This window comes from Pogoniulus pusillus, chromosome 8 (assembly GCF_015220805.1).
Source record: "Pogoniulus pusillus isolate bPogPus1 chromosome 8, bPogPus1.pri, whole genome shotgun sequence".
In the NCBI taxonomy this organism is placed as follows: Eukaryota; Metazoa; Chordata; class Aves; order Piciformes; family Lybiidae; genus Pogoniulus; species Pogoniulus pusillus.
In genome coordinates this window covers 26,017,369-26,040,174 of record NC_087271.1, presented here as the reverse complement: position 1 = coordinate 26,040,174, position 22,806 = coordinate 26,017,369, and the positions used below count along the sequence as shown (strand labels likewise).

General features: G+C 40.2%; 1 protein-coding gene across 11 annotated transcripts in view; it reads left to right on the top strand.

Annotated features, from left to right (window-relative positions):
• ST3GAL3 (ST3 beta-galactoside alpha-2,3-sialyltransferase 3) overlaps positions 1-22,806 on the top strand; it is a 202,528-nt gene that overhangs the window by 24,664 nt on the left and 155,058 nt on the right. For 9 of the 11 annotated variants that reach the window (XM_064147746.1, XM_064147745.1, XM_064147740.1 and 6 more), the window contains 2 exons: positions 17,689-17,736; positions 19,719-19,853. The exons of the other annotated variants lie outside the window; for them this stretch is intronic. In XM_064147746.1, coding sequence (XP_064003816.1) covers positions 17,689-17,736; positions 19,719-19,853 — 183 coding nt within the window. The remainder of the gene's footprint in view (positions 1-17,688; positions 17,737-19,718; positions 19,854-22,806) is intronic. 11 annotated transcript variants of the gene reach the window in all.

The following is a 22,806-nucleotide window of genomic DNA, read 5'->3' as shown; positions in this document are numbered from 1 at the left end:
TTCAAAGGTATGTCTTCTGATAGAGCTTGATTTTTTTTATTTCAGTGTTGTGGCAGAGGCTGTTCCTTCTTTGTTCCAGATGGAGGTGTTGATTATGCTGACCAGTTTTACAGAATTTCTCTTCTAGAACTAAAGTACAAGAAATAGTAGTTTGGGACCAAAGTTGCAGTTATTCCGTCTCTTTTCTTGGACAGTCTTGCAACGGTCTCTCCTCCTTGATTTTTATCTACCACATTCTTACATGGTCTCTGACTCTGCTGTTCACCACAGAGTTATGTTTTATTTGAAAGTCAACAGGTGTGCAGTTATTTAAGACCTGCTTTTATGGAATGTTACTGCTTTGGCCAGGGATCATTTCAGTTCTGTGGAAAGCACCTGAGCCTTCCAGATCTAGGTTTCTGAGGGTATGGTTTGATGATGTGTTGATTTTGATGGCAAAGCTGCTGTAACTAACTATGTAGTAGCATTTCAAAGGAGTATTTTTGGTGGATTTTGTCCTGTACTTTCTCAGTGATGTGGTTTACACCCTCCCCCCACCCTGTAAGCAGTGTCTTGACAGCTTTGAGTGGAGAGAAGTGCACTCATTTGCTGGGCCACACAGAATGTGAAATTTCCTTCATTTGCTTTGTTGCCCAACTACTGTGTAAGTACACCTTGAGACTGGTGTTAATTTGGGGCTGACTTTGCGAGTGAGGTTTTCCATTTGGCAAATTAATTAAAGCCATAATGTCAGACAAGATACAGTAGCAAATTCATTGAAGCCCTAAATTCTTTAGCTGCTGAGTCTACCTTTCATTACAATTTATCCATGTGGATAACTTTTTTGTACTACAGTGTGATTTCATAGGAAGAAGACCTTTTAGACAAAACTGAAAGAGCCAGTAACTATTTCTCTGGCTTCATGCTTCTGCATGTTTCAGGCATGGTAGGGTAGCTTTAATGATGCAGTCAACTAGCAGAGGACAGAAGAGATATGGCTGGTAGGGGTTGATCTGAGATGGAGAAGGAGGGAATGGAAAGGCATTGGTGTGCTTTTGGTCTTTGACTGCAGGAAATGCTGCTGGCACAGGTTATAAGTGTGTATTTGTGTACTTCTGACTTTCAGACTTAACTTTGTTTCTGCTGCCCACCTTGAGCCACTATTTCTGTTTGACTCACTATATGGAAAATAAAGCCAGCCTACTTTAAAACAGCAGAAGACCAAAAGGGAAAGGCATTTTGACAATTCGACCCTTCAACTAGGGGAGTCTCTGTGATGGCTTAAAGGAAGGAACACAGAGGAATGGATTTAAGGGGCTGTTTGGGCCTGTGTTGTGAAGCTGTGCCTTCTGCAGCATCAGTGTGTAGATTTTAACTAGCAGAATGTGGGGCACTAGTAATCTGTCTGCTTGAAAACTTCTGAATGGGTAAAATTTAATGGGGGAAAGTTATCAGTGCAGGACACTTCAGACACATTGAGCATAGTGAAGAGTTGGGGAGAAACTGGCTGGATCCTGCAGCTTAATTTGGGTTATTCCTACTCTGAGCACTCCAGTTTGCACACTGTTGTATTGAAGCAGTTGCTTGTTTTGTGAGAGGGAGTAGGAAAGAACAGTTTATTATGGATAATAGTCATGACCTCAACAGGATTTTCACTCCTGGACTCAATATTAGCCCTAGCAACACACTTTGTTACCTTAGTAAGGAAATTGTTCATAAGTGAAACCTAACCTTGTAGTTCCTAGATTAATCATGAGCTCAACTCAGAATAAATTGATGTCTCATTTTGGAGCATGTTGCTAAGACTTCTGGCCTGGCATATAGCATTACCAACAGTTTGGAAGGTGTGTCTTTTTTGTAGCTGACTCTTCAGCACTTACTTTCTTCTGATCAGTCTAATGTGAGGGAGGGTACTTGTGCAAAGCTGCTGAGTATGCTGATATAGAACAAGGGTGTTTCACAGAATCACAAAACTATTGAGACTAGAAGGCATTTCTGGAGATCTTCATCCTGATAGTACAATTGAGATTGTTTTTATTATGTTTACATGTTTCAGTTTGTCCCCACTGCCTCTTGTCCATTCTCTGGGCACCTCTGATGAAAGTCCATCTCTGCCTTTTTTTATTCCTTCCCATCAGGTTACATTACTAAGATCCTCCTGAGCCTTCTCTGCTCAAGGCTAAACAATCCCAGCTCTTTCAGCCTCTCATGCAGCAGATGCTCCCAATCCTTTAATCACCTTAGTTCACTGGACTTGGTCCAATGTGTCTCTTGTAGTGGGAGCTCAGCACTGGATCCAGCCCTCCAGCAGCGCCTCACCAGTGGTGAGCAGAGGGAAGGATCCCCTCCCTTGCTCCCTGCCTAATGCAGTCCTGGGTACTGTAGCCTGCCTTTGCCACATAGGCACATTGATTACTCACTTGAGCTGCTCCACCTGGATACCCAGGTTCTTCTCTGAAAAAATGTTTTCCAGGAGGTTGGCACACAGCCTGTAATGGCTTAGAAATTTTCCTCTCCAGGAGCAGGAATTTTCATTCCTTTTGCTGAACCTCATGAGATCTGTTTGCCCAATTTTCCATCCCTTTTCCATACTTTTTGCCCTTGAGAGGCCCACATTTTCCCTATTCTTCCATTTGCTGGTAAATCATCTGCAGAAGCACTTCTTGGTGCCTTTCATTTTCCTTACTATCTTCAAGTTCAGGCAGGCTTCCTAAGCCTGTTTAAGCACACTAGAGCTTTGTATTTGTCCTAGCTCACCTGTCCCTGCTCCCACATCTTGTATGCATTCTTTTTATGTTTGAGTGCTGTCAGAAGCTCCCTGTTCATCTAAGCAAGCTTCCTGGTGCCTTTGCTTATTTCCTGCATGTTGGGCTGGATGATTCTTGAGCTTGGAGAAGATTATCCTTCAAACTCAAACGATTCTCTTGTACCTGTCTTCCCTTCAGGCCCATGTCCTATGGGTTTCCCTGAAGGTAGTCCCTGCATAGGCTGAATTCTGCTCTCTTGAAACCCAGACTTACAATCCTGCAGTTCACTTCATTTCCTTTGCTTCTGTTGTAGCTTAAATCTGTGTTCTCTGACTTGTGTGGCTTTGAGTGTCAGTAGCATTACCATCTTGGTCTGTTGAATGTTTTAATCTGATGTGGAGATTTTTGTATCTGAAGTTCATACATTGAGTGAACCAGACAGATCAGGTCTGGGTAAGTGCTATATGTCCCTGCAGGTGGCTGTACTTTATTTTGGCATGTTCTTTACTTATACATCTACTCATTATGGGCATCTTATGTACCGATACTGATGCCATTGGATTCTCTGATTGTTGGACGCAGCATCTTGTTAGATGTGATTAAAATTGCTCACTTGCCAGATCCATTTCTGTCCCCGGAAATATGGCTTACATTTGCACAGCCTAGCCATGCCCTGGATTGCTCTGAGATCGTGGTGTAAAAGCATTTTTTTCTGGTAAGGCTGTCCTATCCTGTATGTATCTACACAGATTGGGGAGCTGACTGCACAACTAGCCTAGGAATTATATAGGCTGTTCTGTTTCTTACAGCTCCAAAACTTGTTCAGTATCCACATGGTCATTAATAAATTTCACATAGTATAGGTATGGCCAAGGTTTAATAGGGTTCTGACAAGTCATCCAGCTGCCTTTTCAGGAGCAGTTTTCTCAGGGGAGTTTGGTATCTTTCTACAAGTTCTGCATCTGGTTACCTGTAAGCAGTGGCTGTGCATAGCTGCCTGTAACGGCTGATATTTAAAGGGAGCAGATACAGCACTCCTAAATGCTGTACTTCAGACAGGCAGTATTCAGTAGAACTGGTCAGCACAGATGGTGAAAGGCTGGCAAAAATCCTTGCCAGGTGATTGAGGAAGGTGCTGCTGGCTGTTAGTCACTGCTACCAAATGAGCTTAATTAAAACCAGCTGTGGGAGAGTGGCCACTGCAACTGATAGATCTCATTTCCTTCTCTCAAGTGGCTGTGGGTCTGGAGCTGGTGAGAGCTGCCTGCATGGATGCAGTGAAGATCTTAAGGTGCTTGCAGTTCTCTTCCATATGTGCAATTTTGAAGTTGGCCCCAAATCCTGCTTCTGGCTCTCATTTCTCCATATGGAGTCCTTGGCCTTAAGATGCTTGGGTTTGTGTGCCACATTGAATAGCATCTATTATGGCAAGTGCTGCCATTGCTTGATTTAGTTTGGGAGAATTAGTGGGCATGTTTGTTTTAGTATGGTTTAGAAAGAATGTCAAGGTTATCCAGCCTGAGAAAGATACTCTTTTATTAAAGTTTAAAAACCTCATAAAGCCAAAAGGAACCCCTTCCCCCACAACAGACCCTGGCTTCAAAAACCAACAGCTTAAGCTGCTTAGAAATGTACAGTTTGCTTTCTCTGAAGGACCAACAGTCTGGTGTATTTTGTGAACTGGTATCTCAGACTTCTGCAGTATTTTTTATTCCTAGAATGCCTTATTTGTTGCCATCTCCCTTCACTTAATCCTCCCCTCTCTTTCCCTATCGTCTGTTCAGTCGTGCAGGCAATTTCACAGTCAAACCTACGGCCAAAATGTTGCCGACGTTGATGGCTTGTCACAAACCAAGAGGCCATTTGCTACTTCCGAATCAACCCCAGACCTGCCAACACCAAGCTGTTGGGTTTCTTTGCCAGTCAAACAAATTTGTGTTAGATGAGGCAGCTGTTTTAGAGCAAGGTTAATAAAATGACTGTTGCCTTTTATAAGGAGCTCTGCTGCTGGAGTATTCCAGAAACGGTGAAACTCTAAAATTTGTGAATCCCAGTGTGCCTGTGAAAGCCTGGCTGGGAACAGGCTTCGGCAGGTGGCTGGAATTGCTAATAAGGAATGGGGTCTGTTGTGGAGCGCTGTGGAAGGTTTGTCTTTCTGAGGTTGCAGTGGGTTTTCTTTGTGGAAATTGACTTAAGAATGGAAGTTGCTCTTGGCAGCTCTCAGTTTCTGAGATTCTGGCTTTTGGTGAAGTAGAGTTGGCAGTTTCCCTTGGCCTTCATCAAAGCCGTTTGCTCTTTCAGGGATGCTGGTACTCTTAGATTGCTCTTCAGCAAGCTGTTCTCATCTTGATGTTTGGAGTGACATAGTCTGTTGATCTGGGTTTTGTTCTCTGGTTTTGAGGTGGTTTGGTTTGGTTTGGTTTGTTTTCCAGAGGTCTTGCAAGTCCTCTGGAAGTCTGTGCAGCTGTTCAGAAGAGCAGAGCTAAGAAGGATATTTCAGAGGTGTAGCTGGACCACACAGATCATTCCATAGATCATTGGGGCAGATTTGAGACAAATGCATTGTGAATGTGTGTGACCAAACAAAAGGAGTTGCTTCAGTAATTACCTTTCTCTGAACTTGTGAAATTGTAGTTTCTTTTCCTTTAATATTGTTCCAGCATATAACAATGCTACTACCAATAATAATGGTGGTGATAATAACAGTAATAATAATAACAACAACAAGAATTATGTTTTAAATTGTGTTTCCTTGTTGCAGACATGGAAGATATTTTTGTGGCTTTCCCAAATAAGTTCATCCAAGATTTTCAGATGCAGTATAGCAAATGAACTTGGTCATACCATTCATCTGCATGCAGTTCTCTGGTAATTTACTGCCTGAAATCAGTTTTGCACACACAAGCTTTGTTTCACTGTAACCTTAATTTCTGACAGAGAGCTCATTTCGAGACAATTTATCCTTGGACAGTAAACATTCTTGTGGCTAGAAGTGAAGTGGGCCATTTTTTCAGTCTTTTTGCCCTCCTTGGGGGAGAGGCAGCTCGGTGGTGCTTTTGGCCAGATTTTTTTTTGTTTGTTTGGGGTGTTTTGGTGGTTTTGTTTTTAGTGTGTGGGTTTGATTTCTTGGGGGGGCTTTTTTTAAGAAGTCTTGCTTGCTGCTTGTTTTTTGAAACAACATAGTTGGCTGCTCAGCAGTTTAATTCCATTGATCCTAGACTGGAATCAGTGTTTAACCTTCAGAGTGCGTTGAAGGTTTTTTTTTCCTGACTGGCTTACTTCATTTGCCAAATACAAATTTAAATTAATTCATTGTGGTTTTGTACGTGGTGTGATAGGAGGAACACTTTTTCTTTTGCTCGTCTCCAGCTGCATTTGTCCAGGGGCAGGGCAGTGTGATGATTAAATCCCGCTTCTGCTGCTGGTGTTTAAATAAGTTTTCCATTGTCTTGCAATTTCTGCACGTGGCACTGAGGCACTGCTGACAATATTTAGTTTGTCTCCAAGGTATTTTTCTTGTGTTTTGGTGAACTATTTTTTTTTCCTTCAAATGAAACACTTCCGTAAAAGAAAATAATAGGAAATTAGAGTCTATATATGTACAGTTCAAAGTGGCTTGGTTTTGTTGTTTTGAGGGCTTTCTTTTTTTTCCTTTCCCCTTTGTTTCCTCCAAATGTGGGAGCATTCATAGCCAAGCAGATACTCAGGGAACAGAATAGCATTTGGATTTGGCATCCTTCTTTGTTTCAGATTTGCATATGTCAGTATGTGGTTTAGGAGAAGGCAAGGTTTTTGCATGGGCATAGTTCCCTCTGCAGACCAGTCACTGTGACTAGAAGATAAAGACAAGCCAAAGGCACACAAGCTACTCTTCAAGACATTTGGCTTTGAAAGAACTTACTTCTTCTTTATCTCTCTGTATATATCTACTACCCATAAATTCATGTACTGCGTAGGACCTCTCAAATCCAAATTTTAGTCCATGTTTTGGAAACAGCGAGTTTTAGGATTTAATGGGCCAGAAACTTCTTCAGTTGTGGTGGTGCTGTTAAAAAGTAAACAAAAAATCTGCAACGCTTCCTTGGCCCCAAACTGCCAAAAACATGAGTGAAAAAATGATCCAACAGGCTTTCTGTTCAGTATCACCCTTCATGTTCGTAAAAGGTCTGGCTCCTTGTAATGCAAAAGAAAGTAGAACATTGCCATTTTCTAGAAAAATGCCTATAAATATACTTGTATTCAGATGTTTTGTGCTCATCCACTCTTCTCATACCATACTCCTCCTATTTCTTGCTTGTGTCTACCCAGAACATATGAGTGTCTCTATAAAGCTGCACATATGAACATGCTGGCAGTTATTATAGCAGCTGGGCCAGATGTTGTATGCTTTAAGGTTTGGGGAATTTTTTAACCATTGGCTTAGTATCATAAATAGTAGATAATTTTCAAGCAAAGTCAAGAATATGAGTTCCTTAATGGATTTTCTTTTTTGCCTATTTCTGCTTTTGATGAAGGAGAACTTTCTGACAGCTAAATTGCAAAAGGCAACACACAGAAGGTTTTCTCCTTAGGAGAGAGAAGTAAGAAAAAATGTTTGACTGGCTTCAGTAGGCATAAAAGACCAAGCTATCAAAATAGTTATTGCCCTAATTGCTATTAATTGTGTCTAGGTACCTTTATTTATGTACATGCAGCAGCGTTCCAGAGCACTCTGGGCTGTGCAAGTATATGTAAGTTTAAGAGACTGTCACCAATATGATGCTTGAACTGTCCATATTTAGTGGCCCATGTCCATATTTAGTAAAAATACTACAGAAATAAGGCAATCCAATTATCAATGTATTGTATTTTATAATACATTGTCTATCAATGTATATTTTGTTTGCACTACAAAAATACAGGATTCATTTTTCTCGTGCCTGTGTGGTGCAATAACCTAGTATAGAATTTTTAACACATTTGTCTTTAGTTTGAAACAGAACTCTTTTTAAGGACAAATTTAGGGGTAATTTCCTTTCTGTGTAGCTTCAAGTATGTAGTAAAGAGTAACAGTGTTTTGAGAAGACTTTTATAAAATAGAAATCACTTGGTTTTCCAAAAGTTGTATGGAAATTACAAGCATGAGCACTACCCAAGAAAGTGAGTATGCTGTTTATTTTTTTCTAATGATTGAAACCCTTAGGTTAAAATTACTTTGAGAACGATTTGCACCTTTTGAAATGTGATTGAAAGCAAACAGAGAACATTGGCCAGTTAATTTTTTTTGTTTACATGTGTTTTGCATCACCTAAAATATTGACCCTGGCCCTTAGTTTGCAAATGATGTATTGGAGTATTTTCAAAGGTTTATGTCCCAATAATATGGTGTTTTAGATGCTTTAATTAATATAATTTAAGGAGCAAAGTACAATGTAGTTGTGATCTGTAAACCTCCTGTCCATAAAATCATAGAATCATAGAATCAACCAGGTTGGAAGAGACTTCCAAGATCATCCAGTCCAACCTAGCACCCAGCCCTATCCAGTCAACTAGACCATGGCACTAAGTGCCCCATCCAGTCTTTTCTGGAACACCTCCAGGGACGGTGACTCCACCACCTCCCTGGGCAGCCCATTCCAATGCCAATCACTCTCTCTGTGAAGAACTTCCTCCTAACATCCAGCCTATACTTTCCCTGGCACAGATTGAGACTGTGTCCCCTTGTTCTATTGCTGGTTGCCTGGGAGAAGAGGCCACCCCCCACCTGGCTACAATGTCCCTTCAGGTAGTTGTAGACAGCAATGAGGTCACCCCTGAGCCTTCTCTTCTCCAGGCTAAACAAGCCCAGCTCCCTCAACCTCTCCTCATAGGGTTTGTGTTCCAGGCCCTTCACCAGCTTTGTTGCCCTTCTCTGGACACGTTCCAGCACCTCAAGATCTCTCTTGAATTGAGGAGCCCAGAACTGGACACAGTACTCAAGATGTGGCCTGACCAGTGTTGAGTACAGGGGAATAACCTCCCTTGTCCTACTGGCCACACTGTTCCTGATGCAGGCCAGGATGCCCAGTATTTGTTTGAACAAAATAATGGCTATATTAATGGTTGTTAGACACATTCTGCACAGAATAATGAGATTTAATGTTGATTCAGCCACTTTCTGCCTTAAGCCATGTCAGTGGTTAAACTGATCTATGTTCTCAATATTCCCAATAGTTGGATCCAACAGTCATACACAGGTAAGTCAAAATACAGTTTTCCCCGTGCCCCTAGATATATCCATTGTAAAAGCTGGCTGTTTGTTTTATTTATAAAGGCAGCTGCAATGCTTTTTTAGTGCAGTTTTGTAACTGAGATTATCTAGGAACACCAGTAGTGACCTTTTAAAAAGAAATATGTTAATGAATTCACAATTTGGAAGTGTTAAGTGGAGATACACATCCAGAAGATACCTATTTTGACCCTAAAGCTAGTGTTTTACATTTGAGTGCACTAATATTGTATTTTTTGATGAAGAGAGTGAATCTTTTATTCAGAAACAAAAGGAGGTTTCACTTCATACTGCTTTGGTTAAAGACTGGTACTGCTGCTGAAAATATTCTTGATCTGATATGGTACTATCATGCTGACCATGTTTTCACATTTCTTCTTATGTGATTCCTCCAGCTGCCAATATTAATTTGCTGTTTTGCTACATGGACTGTAAGTTTAAAAGAGAGAACTTTTACTGTCTTATAATTTATTCCGTGTTCTGCTCTGGAATTTGGGTGTATGACAGACTTAGTGCTACAATAGTTTCGTAAACTAATAAATGGGACTTGGCGTAGGAGGACACAAGCTTCTTAAAATACTGAGAATCTACTTGGATTTAATTAAAGGATTTCTCTCAGTCAAGAGAAAAAAGCCCTCCAATACCAGCTTTGTAATTTGGTCTGTTTCATTTTGTGCCTTTATGGTAGATCTATACCTTTTCTACATTTGCGTTCCTCAAAGCCAAGTCTATTTTCCAGGAACTTCTGCAGCATCTTGGTCTTCTCTTCTCCTTTGCATATGGGGACTCTTTGTCCATCTCTTGTGAAAGAGCAGTCTAAAAGCCCTCCCTCTGAAATAGGGAGCTGTGACAAACACCAAGGAGCTACACATACTGGGTACTCAGAGTGAAGCATCATATTGCCCTTGTACCCAGAGTTCTGTTGATCACAGCACTGCGACGTTATGCAGCAGATCCACATAAATACTGATCTTACAAACAAAACATCCCAGCCCTTCCTGCTACCAAACAGTTATGTGGGCACTGTGAAAGACAATAGCAATGTAATAACCTTCTGAAGTATTTGCCAGCTGGCACAGGACACCAAATCTTTTCATTCAGTTCATTCACTGAAGAAGAAAGAAAATTGGCGTGCTCAGAACGTTTTAAAGATACATCTGTTCAGAACATGGGATTCATTTCTTGCTTGCTTGCTTTGCCACTTCATTATGAATGTCCTAATGGAAAAGAAGCAACATGCACAACAGCAGGTGTAAAAGTTGGTTAAGTTCCATGATATGCTTAAAAATTCGTTAAAGAAACATTACTACATCTTTCAAGTTCTGGATTGCACGGAGAGTTGTAGTTTCAGTGGTCAGGAAATTGGGAGCTGATACTTTTGCAGTTTACAATGTAACCAGTAGATCCTGATGCCACATAAAATTGTTGAGGCAAGTGATAATGCTTTGCTATATTCATTCTTAGCTCTTTGGAAAATAAAAGCAGATTGTTTTATTTTTACAGGTGAGAAGTAGTTTCATCAGAGAACTTGTTCAGAGTTGCATAGGTTTATAGCAAGATGGCCCATATTGGCTGTGCCATAGTTTGGCTGTGAGTTTGCAGAGGTGCACTCTGAATCAGCTGTGCCTGCACTTCCTTGGACTGAGCTTGTGCATGAATCTGTTCTGTGCCTAGTTGCTGTGTAGAAACTGTGTGGCTCCAGGCTGAGACAAAAAAGGGACATGATGTCTGGGCAGAGGAGATGGCCAAGGAATTTGGGCTGAATCTCTAAGCTTGGCCATGAAGTCATCTGCTAGTAAAAAGGGGATGCTGTTGGGTCAGCCACAGGCATGGAAAGAGAACCTGTGTGGCTGAATTCGGTTCTGTATACTTAGTGTTATATGACTGATGGTAGTAGTTGAAGTGAGTAGCAATTAAAGAGATGCTGGCTAGAGCAACAATGCACAAGCTGTTCAGCTTTGTGTTCTGCATAGTTTAATATTTAGATCAGAATGAAATATTTCCGTATCAGTTATATTTCACACCTGGTGCACATTCTCAAATGAGGGTGAATCTTGCCACGCATCTATGTCATGTGAATCAAGCCCTAGTCCATGCCCACATCTCTGAACTTGTACAAATACAGCCAGGTGGCACACAGGACAGACATTCAAGTTTAATCCAACAGAAACCCAACAGTACAGCTTTGTTTTAAGGCAGTCTACTAAAGCAGAAAATCCAGAATTTGTTGGAAGTGTTCTTTGCAATCAGATTTTTCCTGTTATTGAAGATATGTTGTGTTGCTTGTGTCCCTTCCCAGGGAGAGAGTAATTTTGAACTTTGAACCTGGAACTCCTCTGTCAGTTGAAGGCAGCACTGGACTGAAACTCCTCATACTTCACAAAACTTGCAGTCCCTGACGTTACTGCTGTCAGCCTGCACATCTGTGATTAGGGAGTGTGCCTGCACTCTGTGTGTGTTGTCTTTATGTATTCCTCATCTTTGATACTGAAAACATAGGAATAGTGCTGCTCAAGCAGTACACTTGAGATCATAACTTTGGATACTACTGATTGCTTTTCACAAAGTACATCTGCAGGAGCTGAGGTTGCTGCTAAGAGTGGTCTGCCTTACATGTGTTTCCTTTGACTTGCACTGATGCTGTGTGAAGTGGTGCATAGGGGATGGCATAATGAGTGCCTTCAGTTTCAAATAAAGAACATGAGTAACTTGGAGCATCCTTGAGGCCATGTTACAGTAGATGTTTTGTAGTCACTAGTGCTCTTAACACAGAGCCATCTCACTGTATTCAGAAAAAGGTAGAGAGAGGTTTCAGGCTGAGTTTCATGGTACAGAAGAAATGTCTTAGTAAAGCAGAATAAACCAGTGGGAGGGGACACAAGATTAATGCAGAAGAAGGATATGTAATGAATTAGTAAGATGGCATTTATCAGTTATGATTAGGCTGAGTAAATGACTTGGCCTTTCCCTAAATATGTCTTCAAGAAAAACAAAGCATTAGGCAAGAGAGGATACTTAATCACATAACCTGTAAGTGCAGGCAGAGAATACTACAGTAATATAATAACAAGAGAGTAATTAATGAAATATCCTTCTCTGGACATTTAGGAAATTAGAGGGATATGTTTAACATCTGTTTGGTAAAAAAGAAAAGAAATGAAAGTCATCACTTCTTTATGTGCAAATAGTTGCTTATGTTCTTGTATCTAAATTTTTGTTTTAATTGGAGTTTTCTGGGAGGTGTTCCTTCTTGTATTTAGTTGTCACAATGTTAGACAGGATTCATTTTTGTATAACAGTTTGCGTTGTGATGCCTGATTTTAATTAGAACCTTTGGGCACTTTTGCAGGTTTTCTTGATTTGTTATTATATTGTTGAAATATTAGTAGAATTGATGAAAAGCTCAACATGAGTTGGCAGTGTGCTCGTGCAGCCCAGACAGCAATCGTGTCTTGGGCTGCATCAAGAGAAGTGTGGCCTGCAGGGCAAGGGAGCTGACCTTGATATGTCCTTTTCTGAACTCAGCTGATAAAGGGACACAGATGAATGGCAGGCCCTCTTCTGTATGGATGGTGTTCTAATTCCTTGAGAAAATAACAGCATCTAAAAGCTTTCATTTCATGATGACTCTGAATCAAAACTTTATTCTTTTATGTTGTTAACTGCAGTTGCCATCCCTAGCCCAGGTGATGGAGCTCTGCAGCATATCTGGTCTCTAATCAAGATCTGGAGGTGGAAATTACATGAAATGTTATTCAGTATAGTTTGCAATTCTGTAGAGTCCATCTAAATATCTGGAGAGTGGGAGAGTGGGGTTATGGAATGAGAAACTTAACAGTGATCAGGCATACAAGAAAGCAATGCAGACTTGACAGCCTGAGTCTGTGTGTAAAGATGTGCCAAATTACAGCCTTATGTTGCGAGATATTGTTGTATTCCCTGCTTGGCTTGATCTGTGGAGTGTATTGCTGGAATGGTATGTGGTAGTTAAGCCTTTATTATTAAACTCTTATAACTCCTGTGGGACTGATGGTTTGTGGTTTCTCAGGACCACTTCCAATGCAGCATGTAGGATTTTGTTTCTCCCTCTCGCTGTTTTTTTCCTGGGGAAGTTGGTTTATAGCTAAAGTCTGGTTTGGGGAGTTTTGGTCTGTGGTCCTGTGGTAGTTTGGATGTATCTTTTTTGTGTGTGTGTGTGGGGGGGGGTTGGTTGGTTGGTTTGATTGTTTTCTCTTTAAAAAAAAAAAAAGATGACAGAAGTTATTTGTTCAGCTTCTCTGGTTTCTACTAGGATGAGACAAATCCTTGCTGGGAGAATCTGTGACAAGTAAAAAAGTTAGTGGCTTCTCAGAGGGACTTACTGTAGATGTCTTAACTGAAATTCTGAAATAGAACTTAAGTAAACATACAGGTTATATACAGTTCTTGATTAAATGGGGATTATATTTGCTGTTCTCATAGTGTGTTGCCTCTGCTTGTTTTCAGTTTGTATATTACGTTTTCACCAATGATGAAATCAAAACAAGGGCAGTGTTTGCACTGGAAGCTGATCTTTGTATTTGCCCTTACATGATGTCAGGAACTTAAAGCAGTTGGGTTTTAAGAGCTGTTTCCACACATCTCTCAAGTGCAGCACCCATGCTTGTGGTGTCTGTATCTCCTTCTTGGACATGGCCTTGCTTCTCTGTTTCCTACAGACTTTCAGTTTGTTGGTCAGGATCATCAGCCCTTTATGAAGACCTAAATGTTCCTTTATTTTTCTGTTCAGAGCCTAGAGTAGTGGAAAAGATATGGTAGTCTGTAAGGAATAACAGTTGACTGGTTATCTGGTGTCCAGAAATGCTTAGACCTAAAGTGCACAATATGTGCAGCAAGATGAGTAACTCAATTTGCTTGAGTTGGGGATTGGGAAGTGTGATGTAGAGTCATCCAGACCATGAGAAAGCAAAACAGGAGAAAGGATTTTCAGAAGACCTAAGACAGGGGACAGTGGAGTGGAAATGGGGTTGTGTGTTTGAAGAGATGAAGGTCAATCACATTTGAAGTGCATCTCGTGTCAAAATACAGTCCTTGCCCAGATGACTTATCTGGGCTGCATACTAACTGTGGTGCAAGGGTAGCAACAAATGTAGCTGCCTCAGATTTGCTGGATTATTTTAACTTCAGGACAGAGCTGTGCAAATCCAGTTGTGTTCCTTCAAAGGCAAGTCCAGCTCCATGTCCAGTTTGAAGCATTGTTGGAACAGAGTTTGGTTTTGTTCCCAGAGTGGTGTTGAGTCTTTCTGCAGAGTTTGTCTGGGAGCTCCTGGTTTCTGAATCAACAGCATCCACGTGTGTGTTCTGTAGTGATGAGCTCTTCTGGCAGGCAGGTCTGGAAGACACACCACACTCTAAAAAGAACTGTGGTGGAACACGTTTAGGTAGCCCTGCACAGCACTGTTTTTTGAGGAATGATTCATTTTTTGATGCTGTAGCTGGTTGGTGGGTGAGAGAGGAAAGGGACCCAGACCACAGGTCTCAGTATGCTTTTAATCCAGAGGTGACAGAGAATGACTTGAAAGCAGTTGTGTAGTCTGGCTGCTGAGATCTCATCTCTTGTTATTCCTGGCACTGAGTGCCTTACTAAACAAATGAGTGTTTCTCCTGTCTTTGCTTCTGCTGATGGATTGGATCAGATCCAGAACAGCATTTGAATTTTTCTGTATCTTGGATTTGTGTTTTGTTTTGTTGTTTTTTTTTTTTTTTCTTGAAACTGCTGTAACCACTGAAGAAGTGATTGTAGCCAACATGAAAACAGATGTAAAAGGCTGGCATCATGGTGTGTGCAGCCTTATGATGTACATATCGGTGAGTTATATGGTGTCAGATTTCATGATTGGAGCAAAAAGACAGCTCTTCAGTTAAGGCAGGAGAAAAAAAAAACATTTATGCTACTTTGTGGAAGTACACAGCTAAAAGGTTAGGAACTGCCCTTTCAGACGTAAACACTTCTTGGCACCTAATGCAAGGGCGCCCGTAAGTGGGTATGTTTTACATTCTACTTTATTAAGTTTTGAAAGATGAAGCCTTTGAAGATTATATCTGAAAGATAGAGCAGACTCAAGGGCTAGGGCTTGGACTAAGACAGTGGACACAGACTGAGTATCACAGTATCATCAGGGTTGGAAGAGACCTCACAGATCATCAAGTCCAACCCTTTACCACAGAGCTCAAGGCTAGACCATGGCACCAAGTGCCACGTAGTCAAAAAGCTGAGGAGATTCAGAACTGAGTGGTGGCTGGAAGAGATTTGAAGCTAGAAGCAAAGATGTTCTTGCAACATTAATGAAAGCAGGACATGGTGTACTGCTGGGTTTATGACTTGCCTCAAAGAAATGCTTATCTCCATCAACTTCTGACAAAAAATCCTGTAGTTCAGAATTTGTTTGAATACAAATATCTGTCAAGGTGGAAAAAAAAGGTCACAAGCAAAGATCTTTTTCTAAGTTTATAGCTTTGTCTTTTTTGACTCATTAATGCCAGAAACAAACACAGTGTTTTAATAAAACCCACGGTTCGTGAAATTACTTGAGGAGGCAGAAGGGGAATTGGCTGTAATACAGGTTATTCACAGTTAATTTGATGCTGAAAGTGTGAAACTTACAGCCACATGGAGGATTGGATTGAAAAAGGGAGCTCACATGCTTATTCTGCTTGTTATTTTTTCTGTTTATATGAGGATGATAATGTCCTCATTTAAGAGAATGAAACATTGCTCTGTTTTTGCGGGCTGCAATAGTGGCATTAAATTGGTGCTTACAATTCTTAGATGAGTCCTAATATTTCATGTGCAGTGTTTATATGCAGAATATATTGCACAGAAAATGAAGAACATTTAAATTTGGCATTAAGTAGAGAGCAGTACTTTACACTGATAAAAATCTCAACAGCTTTTTTTGAGGTAGAAGCCCACAGAGATACTTCAGAATTAATTGATGGCGGGTGAATTTAACACAGTGAAAAAGAATTAAACCCCTTACTCTTTAGAATAACACAAAGATGTCTGAATTCCATTCCCCAAAGAGGAAATGAAGTTGTTAAGTCCAGATGGATTTTTATTTTTATTGGAATAAATTTTGACACTTAGTAATACTTTTTGTTTTTAAATGTTACCACCATAGTGTTGTTGCATCTGGGACAGCACAGACCTGCTTTAAATCCAGTTAAATGAACAGTTTTATACTATGTTTGTTTGAGAATTTGTATTTTCTTATTCCATTTGTAAGAACTGGAGAATAAGGAAGATGTACATTAGAGAAAACCTCAGTCACACATCAAGTTACTGTCAGTTGAGATGTGGTAACTGTCAGTGTCTGTGACTGCAGCCTGCCCAAATGTAAGGTGATGCAGCAGGATCTTAACCTTTTCAGCGCACTAAATCCAGTTGTGCTTGGGCTTTTTGCCTTGCACTGAAGCAGCTGCGGTGATGATACAAAAGATGCATATCAGTTGATCACATCTGAGGGCTACAGAGAGAAGTTTAAAGTTACAAAGAGAAACTTTAAGGGATTCAATCTGTTCATTTAGCTGAGGTTGAAAGATGGTTCTGTTGCTGCTGCGTCAGCTTAAAGCTTCTCGTTCCGTAGAGTTATTAATCCTGTCATGGTGGCTTGTTCTTTGCTGAGTTTCACCCATTGACAAGCTGTTGGTGAGTTCTGGGCCAAATTCTGCTCCACCAGTGGTAAAGTTGAGTAGACTTTGTGCTTTAGTTGAGTTGACATCAAAATGGATGGCTAACCAGGAAGTTTACTCCTAAAATAAGTGTTGGTTTATTTCAAGTAAGATTAAAGCTGGAAAAAACCCTCTACCATGGTACCATATTGCAGCTTCACTTGGAAAAGATTATTAAATTACTGCAAAGAAATTGTGCAGACTGTTTCTGGGCTGGGAGAGTGGTATATGATGTGGAAATTAATGACTAATAAAGAGGTCTGGATTATGGGGTGAGCTAATACAAGCAGACAGTAAGTGTAAAGTTATATGTATGAAAACTAGAAAGTGTAAACCATAATTGAAGTCTGCCCCATTGTGTGAAAGTGATTGAAAGTAGTAGGCATTAACTGGTGAGTGAGAGTTGCCACTGGGGCCATGGATAAGAATACCTGTTGCGGTCCCTGGGTTGCAGCATAAAAGAACATCAATTAGTGAGGCTAGATTTTCTTGATACTTGTCACACATGCTGCTTACAGTACAAAGGTGAAGGATGTTGATAAATGGAAACACACTGAACTGAGAAGCCACTAGTGTGAGTAAAGATGTGGAAAACATGGTGAGAAACGCAAGGAGCTTAGTAAACAGCGTCAAGGGAGAGCTGTTTGTAACAGGCAAGTCTCTTAATATTGATAATACATTTAATAAGAAAAAGCTCTCCAGTCTACCATTCAAAAGCATATTATGATTAATCTTTTTTTTAAACAAAAAATATTATTAGGTATGAATTGTAATTACTTTTAATAAACTGTAGCTACCTTGTTGGGTAATGATGTCGTGATTGCATATTCCAGCGTTCTGCCTTTTCTGGATGCCTGTTGTTACGTCTGGCTGGTGAAGAAGTTGTTCTTGCTTCCTGGCAGAAGGAAGCATGAGGGGTTATTTGAGCAAAATAACAAGAAAATGTTACAGCAAGTAATGGTGTCAAGAAAAGGGGGAAAATGAACTTGTACTCTTGTGTTACAGATTCAGTGGTACTTTCCTTTGACTCCGTTGGACATACAGTAGGCTCAGGTACAACACTGCCTTCTTCTCTATCTCCCACCTCATGACAAGGCTTCTACTTAATTGGACATGGTAGCCATGTTGGGAGGCAGGTCACTGAATCAGACTTTTCTGGGAATCAACCATCTAGCCAAAGTGGGTAAATAGGTCCTTTAAATGGAGTGAAAGTATTAGGGTCTTAGTGTGACGTGAGGACTAACACGTGGGACCCTTTTCATTACCCAGCAGGGCAGATGACCTGGACATGTCGCATGCATTAGTGATGCTGTTTGTTCTTGTTTTCTCATGTGAAAGGCATTGAGATGATGTCACCCACCAGCTGAAGAAAAACTGTTCCATGCTACTAGGAGAGTTTCTCAGCTAAACAAACAGTTGAATTATTTGGGGAAAGACATCGGGAGTGCTTCCAGGAAGGAGAAGGCGAAAGCCATAGCTAAACAAATAAGGCTGGAAACTCAGGGTTTTGGGTGGAGATTGACCAGTATTACCAAACCCCAGGGAAAATTCTGTCCAATCTAATTTCTTCGGGAACCTGAGCATGACCTTCAATTAAATTGAACCAGAAATCAGAAATTCTCTTGTGATGGGATCACTTCATTAAATAAATAACTATCCATCTGACTACATGGAGTATGTTAGCTGTAGGTAAAGCTCACCATAGTGAGAACAATGCTTGATGAAATTCAGTTTACAGTATATGTATAATGATATATGAAGTTGAAGGGAGAGGCTGAGAATTACTCTTGAAACCCCTTAACACTTAGAAGATGGGTTACTTACTGTTCTGCAGAAAATGAAAAATAACCTAAGTGGAGGTTTTGTATTTTGTCTTGTTCAGTAGCCTTTCTTCTTAGGCTGACAGGGGGAACATTCTGCCTTCCAACATAGCACCTGTCTTCTACCTGCACAGTCTGAAAGAGACCTTGCTGCCTGAATCTAACAACAAAGCTTGAACACGGATTTCTGATGTGCTAACCCCTAAGCAAGTGGTAGTAACTTGCTTTGTTTACAACAGTCCAACTGCTTTCTACTATCCCTGCATCTTCTGTAAAGCTTCTATCTGGAGATGGATCTATTGTAGGTGCATGATCTGATGTGGAAGTATCTCTCGGGTGCTGAGTACAGAGGGGATACGTTGTTGTGTTTATGGGAGGGACTCTGTTTTCACTCCCTTCTTCTAATTAATATCAGTCAAAACTCAGGTGTGTTGTTGCCTGCCTCCTGTACCGGTGATGGTTTCTTTAGTCCACGGAAGTAGGAGGGAAGTTACATAGGTCTGAGATCAGAAATCTGTGAGTAAAATTCAGCTAAATATTTTAATTACAGCTGAGTATGTCTGAATCAGGATACCTACACTGGAGTTATGCTGGATTAGTGTTGGTACAGCTAAGAGCAGAATTTATCCTGGAATAGAATTTATTTTTATATATATATTTAATTTAATTTTTTTTTAAACTGTTTTTTCTAATACTGTTATGGCTTCAAACTGGTGTGAAAACAGTTAGCCCTGTGGATATCTTTCAGTGCAAGGTATTTATGGAGTTAATCTTAGATGTTGTCTTATGATACTACTGAGAGGCTGGTAAACCAAGTTATGAAAAGTAGTTCAACTGCTCCATGTCTGCTGGAGTTCTGTTAATATGGTGGATGGAGGACAAGCTCATGTAAGCCTGGCTTAAAAGCACTGGTCTTTGTTCTCTGCTTGTGTATTGCAAGAGAAAGGCTAGGAGTAAGATAATAACATTTGCTCTTTTGTAAACCCTTTTACTACAACAAGACTGAATTGTTTTATCAAAGAAATATGGAGAGAACTAATTTTTGGGAAGAGAAACTCAGAAATGATCAGGAGACCTGTACGTTTATTGCTTTCATGTTTAGTACTTTGCATTCACTGTGCTGCAAACTTTTAACTTGCTCTGAACTGATATGTGTAATAAGATGTTAAGATGTGATGTGCACCCAACTGAGGGACAGCTTTCCTTGTTGAACAGGAAGGAGAGAGAGAAAAACTGTGGCTATTGTGCTTCCGCTGCCCATCACATCTCACCTTGCTGCAGACCCAGGAAAAGACAGAGCCCAGAAAGAACCCAAAGAAACAATGGCAGCTCCAGGCCCAGCCATTCCTAGTAGGTGATGTTTCAGGTTGGGGTAAGAAGGGACTAAAGTTACATACTTTGAAACACAATACATATATCTTTTTCTTTAGTCAGAATTAAACAACTGTGTCTCCCTGTTAACATTTCATGCTGCTTGAAACTAGTAGTCATTGACTTATATTTACATATTAAACAGCTTCTTAGAGTTGCTCTTTTGTAATTGTTAATCATGCAGGGTGAAGGGCAATGTCTTTTTGCAGGTTTGTGTTTTCTTTGAACTGATTATTTGTCCTTGTCTTGGTTTTCCCATTAACTTTTTGTCCAACCTACAAATCTGTTTTCTGAGAGGCTGGAAATCTACTCTTATGCATCTCAGATTAGCAACACTCTCTTGGTTGTTATGGATAAACTTTCTGAACAGACATCTGACTATGAAGCTTTGAAGGTGCTGCCTCATAGAGGATTATTAGCCTAGAAGACTTGAGAATCAAGTATGCTTGGAGTGAGACTGAACTGTGTGAGATTCACACTGTGGTCTAGCCTTCACAAGTCCAGATGTTTTTGTGATTCTTTCCATGCCTTCCTCTTCCTTTTGAAAGATAAAGTTTGAGCAGCAAAGATAAATGTTTGATGTGATGTCTAGGCTGGTGTTTCAACTGAAACCATTCCAGAAAGGAGACTGTCATGCTCTGAACTTGGGAAACATTAAGCAGGACACTGGGTGTTTGAGGAGACCTAGATTTCATTTGCTTGCCTTAGACAGCTAATACTTCCTTTTGAAACATTTTTTCCCCCTTTTCCTCTCTGGTTGCTTTGTTTTACTTCGTTGCTAGCAAATCAAATGCTGGACCTTGAAAGTCAGATTTATACCCTTGCTATTTTTGTTCAGGACTTTTTCTACCTCCTGTGTCTGAGAGCAAGCAAGTTAAATTTTTCTTCTCTAAGTCTCATTAGGATGGGAGTGTGTCAAATGTGCTTGCTGGAATTTTTGAAGTTCAAAGTATCTTGTGGCTGTAGGCTTCTCCTGTTGTGAGATGTGTATAGCAGTTGTCCTCTCTGCAGACTTAAAACAATTGTTCTAATATTGCACCCACGTGTTACTTAGATCTTGCTCACAGTGTATGTCTAGTTTAGCCTTTTCGTTGTTGTTTTTTTTCTTTTCAATTTAGTTTTTAACACTTACAAAAAGTTCCACTTGACTTATGCAAATACTGTGGAGCTTTTAAATTTGATTTAAATTAGGGTATCTACTGCAGCTCATGCATGTGAAAGAAAGCCCACCGTGATTCCAGATCCTGAGTTCACAATGGTAGCAGAGCAATCATCTGAGTGTTTACTGTGATTATTTAGAAGTTTGCTGTTAGTAGTTCCTTATGCTGAAATCCTTAACCATTTTGGGAGAAGCTGTGAGAAGTATGAAGGAAACTGTTTTCTTCAACTGCTGAAGAGCTATTTTGCGAAGGATGGCAAGAACCCTGTGTTTGTCCTAAATACAACTCCATGGTGAATTTTGATGACTTCTTTCCTATCTTTTTGATGGAGAGTGGTCAGGAATAGGAATACAACTGAAATCATCAGGTATCAAATTGGTAGAATAGTGGTAAATTCCCAGCACAAAGTAAAAACATTGGTGACTTTCAGACCAGTTGCTGTTCCTCAGTTTTCTCAATCAGAATGTGGTAGTATATTTTGCTACAATTACTCTGGTCTTTCCCAGATTTCCAGGTTAGTGACAATTAAAGTAAATATTATGTTAATTAACAGAATTTGTGGGACTTCTGTAGGTGTTCTTGGTTTGAGGGAAACAAATTTAATTTACATTTGGAGCTACTGTGTTGGGTTTTTTGTTTGTTGGGTTTTGTTTTTTATCTTCCTCTCAGATTATATTTCTCTCTCTTAACACTGTGTGGGAAAGTGGAGGTAACCTTCCTGTGCTGCCTTTTTTCTGCATTCCTGTAAAGCAGAAAATAAATGGGAAAGATTAATTTTTTTTTTTCCTGATGGTTTTAGTGTCTTTATTCTACAAAAAATACTTTTTCCTTTTCACTTTTGATTTATGAAGTTCTACTTAATTCTTCATTTCTTTGAGCTGTAGACTGTGGGAGCTGCTTGAATCTTTGCCAGTGGCTGTCGCGTATCGGTTGCATAGTCCTTACGTGACTTTGCCTGCATGTTCTATATCATCATCTGTCTTCTTATTAGTGCTTTCTTCCTGCAATCAAAATTATTGCTGTGAATGAGTTGAGGTACAAATGCCTAGAAGCAGCTTAAAGAATACCTTGAAATAAAATATGTGAATGGGATTTTGCTCTGTCGTGTGGCATCTCTCTACATCTAGCGGGTACTTCTTTTAAGTCACTAAAAGCCAGTAGCGATCACTGTCTTGTTAATATTGTTCCTGACTTTTATTAGGAAATCTGATACAATTTCTAAAATGAAGGATATGTCAGAAGATACTGTAGGGCAGCATTAACTCCATTAGCCAAGTGGATATGTGGTAGTAAATGAAACAGCTGTTTATTTAGCAAAGGTTGCAGTCTGGCTTTAAACGGATAACTCCCTGGGAAAAGAAAAAGGGCATAGGCAGTTCATAGGAGGACATTTTTCATCTCTCTGTTCAAGTCTTTCATAAATTCAGCTTAAAGCAGTCAGCTGCTTTTCTGCTGTTGGAGGTTGCTATGATATTATTAGGCAAAAAAACTGTGTAGAGCTTTGTAGCCCATGTAAAGGTAACTAGTCTTTTAAAATGCAATGTGCTCAAATGAGCTCTTTTTTATTTTGGTCTTACTTCTTACCTCCAAAACAGATACAGTGAAAGACCTTCCTGATGGATGACCCATACAGCACTATCAACAAGTGGTTGCTTATTTGTTCTTTCTCTGCCTCGGGGATGAATAATGTAGTTGCAGTGTCTAATGAAGGAGACCCCTCTGGTGTATTGCTTTCCTCAGGCTGTAAAGCTGGGCCAGATGTCTTTGAGGCC